The sequence below is a fragment of the Phallusia mammillata genome, chromosome 1, assembly GCF_965637545.1.
Source record: "Phallusia mammillata chromosome 1, kaPhaMamm4.hap1.1, whole genome shotgun sequence".
Lineage (NCBI taxonomy): Eukaryota > Metazoa > Chordata > Ascidiacea > Phlebobranchia > Ascidiidae > Phallusia > Phallusia mammillata.
In genome coordinates this window covers 22,915,691-22,923,555 of record NC_137252.1, presented here as the reverse complement: position 1 = coordinate 22,923,555, position 7,865 = coordinate 22,915,691, and the positions used below count along the sequence as shown (strand labels likewise).

The 7,865-nt window shown below is 38.3% G+C and overlaps 1 protein-coding gene and 1 non-coding gene across 5 annotated transcripts in view; both read left to right on the top strand.

Annotated features, from left to right (window-relative positions):
* Positions 1-362: 362 nt before the first annotated feature.
* The window catches only part of LOC145209018 (F-actin-uncapping protein LRRC16A-like), a 33,186-nt gene continuing 25,683 nt past the window's right edge, over positions 363-7,865 (top strand). Inside the window, exons 1-4 of one of the 4 annotated variants that reach the window (XM_080079270.1) lie at positions 363-536; positions 1,914-2,031; positions 2,771-2,921; positions 4,892-5,014. In XM_080079270.1, the coding sequence (XP_079935396.1) occupies positions 445-536; positions 1,914-2,031; positions 2,771-2,921; positions 4,892-5,014 (484 nt within the window). In that variant the 5' untranslated portion in view covers positions 363-444. Of the gene's footprint in view, positions 537-1,913; positions 2,032-2,770; positions 2,922-4,891; positions 5,015-5,796; positions 5,843-7,865 lie in introns of those variants that run through there. The other 3 variants (XM_080079269.1, XM_080079268.1, XM_080079272.1) reach the window with 3 other exon arrangements.
* Trnak-uuu (transfer RNA lysine (anticodon UUU)) lies at positions 6,622-6,694 on the top strand. The gene has a single exon. It is a non-coding gene; the product is annotated as a tRNA-Lys (tRNA).

Sequence of the window (7,865 nt, the reverse complement as noted above, 5' to 3'; positions counted from 1 at the left end):
TTGGTTTAGAATTTGCAGCACTGATTCAGTCAGAGTCTGTTAAAGAGTGCATAAAGGTAAACACAAAAAAACCTTTGCAGTTCAAAGAGCCTACGTGGTGTGGTGTAGTGTGACAATAAAAAAATGGAATTTGCATACCTGGCGGTCTATGTGAATAAACCAGTATATAGATTTGGGCTATACAATGAAGCGTGTCTTATGTTGTGGTGTTAGATGGTCTACTACGGGTAGGAAACGCGTAAAAAAACAGGGTCCACTACAATGTGTTTTCGACCAAACCAAGTATAGGCAACGCTGTTTAGTTTAAAATTTAAAAATTCTACAGAATACAAATAGTGTGTTTCTTTTTTTCTGCAGCGGGTTTATTGTACTGTTTTCTGTAATATTTCCATACGACGTTGAATACTGCAATAACTTGATTCTTGGGATTACCCTGTCACAAAAATGAGCAACGGAGTGAAGACATTCTCGGGCGAGTATGGGACTATCGATGTCGATTTGGACGAGTTGCCTTCGCCTCGAAACTCTAATAGATAGTAAGTACGGGGTTCGCATCTTGCCTAAAGTTTTACACACTTTCTAGAAAAAGTTTAGCTTTAAAAATATTTTATCAGAAATTGTCGTGGATGGGCAATATCTAAACCTCCAACAGCCGCCATGCATACCGACGATAACTGTGCAAATTGTTAAAAGACTCGAAATTTGAGAGGACTGTCTCAACTGCCAACAGAATCAGTCAGTAAATTAGAAAGTAGGAATATATATTTCGCCTAATAATGGCATCATCATTGGCGACACTCGCGTTGTTGAGTTGCTTAGAACATTGTGTTTGTTTTACATTCTTGATATTTTGGTGTTGATCTATTGCGTTTTTCAGGAACTGATGATGCCATTATTAGGCGAAATATATATTCCTACTTTCTAATTTACTGACTGATTCTGTTGGCAGTTGAGACAGTCCTCTCAAATTTCGAGTCTAAAAATATTTTAAATTGATTTTTTTCCTTTTCTGCGATTCTTTTACGTGGAATTGGGCAATAAATCAAACCAAGTGAGAGTGATCGTAAGACAGAAACTTGTTGGTTTAGTTGAGATCACCACAGTTAAGTTCCATTATTGCATAATTTGAAAACAACAATACTTCTTTCCAAAAGGCACATTAGCTTTTTCACGTCATAACCGGTTTGTTCTTATGAATCACTCCATTGTTTATCAAGTCTTTTGCCTGGGCGACTGAGTTGTTTTGATTCGAATGGTGATCCTATTTCTCTCCTTTGAAGATACAAACCACCCATGTTACCATGTTTGAATGTTACAACCTGCTTTTGGTACAACACCGATAAGTTGAAAAGCCCTTATACGCCATTTCTAATTACATTATCTTGCCTAACATGTACGAACAGTTGATTGACGCAAATTGGATCAAAGGGTTTGTGGGATCAGGGTTTTCATACGATGCGTTTTCCATCGACTGTTGGTTAGTTGTTTCACTGGAACTTTTTGTGCTTCTACGCAAATGCTGACCCTTTGACTTCCCGGACAATTTTCTATTGGATTAATTACTCGAGTGTGACGAAGAAAACTTAGCATATGTCCATGACAAAGTGCTGCTTGCGCAATACACATCGTACAAATTTTAATATAAAAAATACCCGTATACAGTCATTAGGTAACTCAGGTTCACGCACTTAAAGGCACGCTTGCGAATACCTTTTTCATTCAAAGTTGTCTTTCATTTTACCAACACATACTACACGTACAACTTGCTGATACGTAGGGCGAGCGTTCAGCTACAGCGGAAGTTATGCGGGCTCGATAACGAGGTATACGTGCATAACTGATTATAGAAGGCATAGCTTGCTTTGTATCTGCTATGTGCTTGCTCTCAAGGTATTACCTGTTTTGCGTTACAGCTCTCAAGGAAATGGAAGCACAAAAGAAGGACTTAGCCTGAGTGGCACACTCAAAAGAGGCATCAAACTTGCTGCTACCGACCAAGTTGAGACAACAAGTTTAAGCGGAACACTTAGAGTAAGTTTATAGGAGATTGTTGAATGTCCCGATTTGTTCTTCAAGTGTTACGCAGATTTGTAGTTTACTGGAATATATTGGGTTGACTGAGATTTTAGATTATGAATTGTTTTAAACCTGTTATGTATCCGTTAAAAAAAGTAAGTTGTATTCTCGTAATCGGGCATAAAATAGGCGAACTAGTAACATTGTAATCAAGATGATCGATCGCAAACGTTATGGTGATGTGACATTGCGGATTTTTAAAAGTTTATGTTATTTATTTCTAAATGAATGACGTAGGCAAATCACAAGCTGATAAAGTGTACTGTCCGTTGATTGGCAAATTGTTGGCTGTGGCTTTGCAAAACATACAAACAAATGTGCGCCTAAGCCACAAACGCTTTACTTTTTGCTTGATATATGTTGCATTTACGCCATTGCAACAGTGGAAAAAGTCAGACACACCTTGTTGTTGGGTAAAAGTACTCACAGGGTGTGGGAGATGCCATGGCCTCGCTTTCCTGGTTTCTTCCTCCTGTCGAACCCACGAACGCAAGCCATTTGTCATCTGCAAGTATAATAACCGCACTAATATTTGTGTTTATGTAATTAGGCATGTCACGTTGAAAAGTTGTTGAGGAAACTAGCAAACAGGTGCACAAAAATGTAACATTCGTACATACAATAAGTTTTAGAAAGCGGGCTGGAGTACAAAGTTCAACAAAGGAGCAACATTCTGCATTTACATTTTTTGCAGCGTGGAATAAAAATCCACAGTTTGGGGAAAGGTGAATCCATTCAGAACCTCTCTGTGTACGACCCGAGTCCTTCGCCCCGAAATTCTAAGAAGTTTAGCTTCAAATCACCGAAAAGGTCGAAAAAGACGAGTGACGACACTGTCAGCATGAGTAAGTCAATCAAAATAAATCTGTAACCCCGTTTACACGTTTCTATGAATTCGGCCATACTTGAACAATAGGAGTAGCGGAAATAAGGTCGCTGATTTTCATTGCACTGTTTAGCCACAGTGCACAAAGCCGCATGCGGCGCTGAGGTGCATCGTTTAAAAGTCTTTAAAACAGCGGTTCCCAACCTGTGGGTCGCGACCCCAACTGGGGTCGCCTGACAATTTGCCTGGGGTCGCCTGAGGGAATGGCTCCCAACTCATTTTTTACTAATATAACAAATAAAAAACAAAAGAACCGGGCACCACATTCCTTCCCTTCATTGTTTGTTAAATGTAAACTAGTAACTACATCTGGGGTGGATCTTTGTTTTTCGAAGACTTAATTGTTTTCACAAAATGCTAATTATTGCCTTGTATTACGTAATAATACTGCATTCACATAATCATAATCATCAAGTCAGAACCTGCCAACTTGTTTTGTATTCTCGCGATAATATCACTATCTTCCAATTATAACTTAATAGTCAACAGAACTAAAATTTAATTTGTAAAATTTCAGGCTGTTAATGATGCATCGAAAGACAAGTATTAGGAAAAGAAAGTATAGTGAGAAATAAATTTTGCACTATTTAGAAGTCAATTTTAATGTATAGCCTACTAATTTTATCCCTGGGGTCATAGGCGCCGTATAGGCGGTGGCTGGGTGGTGGCGAACACCGTGGATATTTGGGTTTGTTTGTATCGGTATCTTACGAAACACCGTAAAATCTGAACAAATTTGGGAACAGTTCTGCTTTTGAACAAGCGTGCTGACGAAAAAGCAACTAGTTTGGTTGGTGCCTTACTTGTATGACGTCAAACACACAATTGTTGGCAGTGAATGATTGGCCACTATGGTGTACAATGCGATTGTTCTGTAATAAATGGTCACTTTGGGCGATACAAAAGCAACGACTTGACGAAACTGTTTCTAAACAATGCTAAACCAAAAACACGTTAAAGCGAATTGTTCCAAATCAATATTATTTTAAAAACAATTTTTTGTTAAAATTGACGAACTTTGCTTTTTATTAAAAGTATATTGGGCTTTGAGTTGGAGCTCGTTTGGCTGCACGCATTAGTGACGTCATAAAATTGACGTCATAATTTAAATTCACCACCTTGCATTTTTGTAAAACTCGGCGCCTATGCGTGGGGTCACCGCAACTTGGGAACCGTTTTAAGGGGTCGTGGCACCAGAAAGTAGTGATGCACCGAACCCGCCCAAAAAGGTTCGGGCCGAAACCGAATATTCGGCCATGAGGCCGAATAATTTCGGCCGAATCGGGCCGAACCTAAAATCCCCGTTTTTTGGATGGTTTCGACTGAACCTTGTGTTGTTGATGTGAGTGAACTCAATTTTGACAAACTAAAATCACTTTCACAATGGGTAAACTTTGCTAAACATCTAATATTTTACAGACAACGTGGCTGGTATTTCATAGATACAACAAAAAGTTAATTAATGATGTTTCGTATGGGCGTAAATGAAATTTTAAGGCCTTAATTCCATGCAATAAAAAAGTTCGGTTTCGGCCGAATTTTCAAAAAAGTTCGGGCCGAAACCGAAACATTGGAAAACAGCGGATTCGGCCGAAATGTTTCGGCCAACCGAAACTTCGGTGCATCACTACCAGAAAGGTTGGGAACCGCTGCTTTAAAAGTTTAAATAGATGCAATACTTGTCTGCGTTCTGCACGACTAACAAATCGTCTAAAAATACACAGGTTGTTTCAGTGTTGGAAACATGGAGATCCATATCCTGACATCGGTTTCAGTATAATGCATTGCACTATTCAATGTTTTTTTAAACACTCAAATAGGCAGATATGTCCGTAAGCAAGCCATTTTTAAATTGATCTTTTGACGAAGCGAAATGCTCCATTTTTATCAAACAAAAACGCCTATATATTATAATATTTCCTTCTATAGACCGCATGCCGAAAAATGGAAATCTTCGTTTGAACGAAGTCATTCCAAACCCCTCACCCTTCGATGATACAATCAGTATGATTGGTGGACTTCTAGAAGGTTCTGCATCAATTAAGCAGGAAGGTGGGTTGTATAGCTCTGATAGCAAAGCAAATGTTTAGAAATGCCTTTCTCTTTGGATTAGTAAAAGTCGTTTCAATAGTACATTGGCAATATCAGAGTGGTAGTTTTAGTGTTTATTGTCTTGCTGTCATATCTGAAAAATCGTAAAAGTGTGCTTGTGTTGTGCATACCAGGAACATTTGTAAATGGAGATAGGATTGTTGTTTGTGTGAGAAAAGTTGGAACGTTCCGCACCCGTCAATGATTAGGAATAGGACTATTGCTTACATAGTGCCAAAACATGCGATGCATGTCTATGCATAAACACCAAACTGATCTTTTGGACCTGCGTTGCACTCGTTGCTATGCAAAACATGACGTTCAGGCAGAAGCTGACTAACCTTCAGTTTTATTGAGTCATAACTATAGACTGTCTTAGATGATTTTTTAGGCGACATTGCGTTGTCCTAGTTTGATTTCATCTTTGTCATGCTTGACGCACTGAATTAATAAGGTTAAGTTTAAACGTTTGTCATAATGGTGTTATGTAACTGGTCCATCTTCGATCACTTTAGAAAATGAACTCAGTTGAATTTAAGCACCGTTTACACACATCCAAATAAGGATGTAGATTGGAACCTTTGCTCTAAACCACGTGGTAAATACTGCAACAGGGTATTTTGGACCGTGTCCACCAAGAATTGCGTGTTGCCTTGAGGAAACAGCACTTTCCTTAAGGCCGTTTAGTAGGCCTATAGACTCCAAAGAGGTAATAGGCTTTCAACATAAAGCTGTTCTAAAAAAGGTCAAGATTTAAGATGAATCGAAGAAGCGTGGAAAGTTTAAGAGGTGGGTTCTTTGTTAGTCGTTAGTTTGAAAAAAAATGGTACTTTAGAAAATAAAGGCGAAACGCAAGTTTATTTGTCAGTCCGTGTTTAGTCATTAACATACTAAGCTATCTGCAAACCAACCCTATAAGCCTCTTAAGCCAACTCAGCCCTTAGGTTTGGGCCAATTTTTATTTCGCTAGGAAACACAAAACTCTTGATGCAGCAAGTTTGTATAATTATCTGTATGGTTTGTGTATGAAGCTAATCAACTGTATTTATCACCAGACTGGTCTTATTGTGACACGAACCCACAGATTTTAGTTTGGAAGTCGTTCCAAATTTCCTGCAGTGAGGTTGTGCACGGTTGTTTTTATAAATACAAGTCAGACTTATTGACCCCAATGTCGTTAGGCATACTGTGCATTATCCTTTACTTTCATTATAAAATCCACACAATTTTGTAGCAATAGCTACATTTTCTTTCACAATTAGTTTGGTACTGTGAATTTAAATGAGGGTCAGAATAATGCTGAAATGATATTGCTAAATCAACACCCAAATATTTGGTTTTATTGTTAGCGAAAACTAAGGTTTCTCCATATAAAAGTTTTGTTTTCTTTTAATGGTCTTATAGTATTGTACTTGTGAAAAAAAGTTGAAGAATATACGCTTTTTGCTGGCTAACTTAAATAAATCGTCCCCAAAACATAAAAATATCATTTGACTTTAGCTCTTGCGTGACACGTGTCGTTTCGGCGCGTGGTATAGAAACCGCATTTGAGCGATCTGCAGACGTGAGCCCGGTTAGCTCAGTCGGTAGAGCGTTGGACTTTTAATCCAACGGTCAAGGGTTCAAGTCCCTTATCGGGCGCTTCTTTTTTCCATTCTACATCAATTCAGTTAATGTTGCTAAATTGTAGACCAAGTACCAGTGAAAACATCTGCATTGTTGAAGTCCACGAACACTGTGATGTTAAACCCAAAAAATTTTCGAAACGCTTACTGACGGATTGACAGTTAATTAGCGACATTTTAATTTAACACAATGATTCACAGTCATTTAAACGTTGAATCATCAAATATTGTTTACGCAAGTGAAATACGTCAAAATTGTTACAATTTTAATAAATTCCTGATCTTTGTAAAACATTTATGTTTCGGAAATGCCAAATATCATGACGTAGTACTTACTAGCTTACCGTACGCAACAACCAAACTATTTTTTTCTACGCTAGCCCAGGCATTTTTCATTGATTGTTTCATACATCGGTAATTGTCTTGAGGCGGTATGTGCGTCAGTGAACAAACGCAAATGTCCGTTTTCTCTTAACTATTTACTGGTGGTTTATACGATTTGGCTTGAGTAAAGGGGCAGGCCTAATCTCTGACTGGCCGATGATTTTCAATGGACGTGATTTAGAATGTAATAGCTTCATGAGATTACATCCACCTTTACAGATGTGTTACGTCACTAGAAGAGAGAGATATTCTACCGCAATAATTCAAGGAAGGACATTTTAGAAAATGTGACAAATCTGAAAAGCTGTTGCAGGTGTTCTGTAATGGGGGTTGGGTTTGCAAGCATTTTGATCCAAACTTATGTAACAAAACATTTTACTTGTACCGTTCACCTTTTCAAATCGACACATACAAATACGATAACGCCAAAAAAGACATGCAAACACAACAAAAATGCAATTAACCACAACAAAAATGCAAAGTTTTTTATTTGTTCAATGTGTGTTAAAGTGCCCGTATGTCCGTTTTTTGGTTCCGGGTTACAGCGGGAAAAAAAGTCCGCCAAAAGGCAACATATAGCCCTGTCTTTGTGTATCAATCAAGAGACAGGACAGAATGGTTGATTCCCAATGTTTAGGCCTATCTTTTAAATGTTATACTCATGGGCGTCCGCAGGAAAAAATACAGGGGAGGAGGGCAAACTATCGTCACATCGCCGTTCGATAAACGGTATTTCCGAACAAAAATCATCTGACAGTGATACTCTTGCCAATCACAATGTAGCAAAGTAGTGCAATAAACAC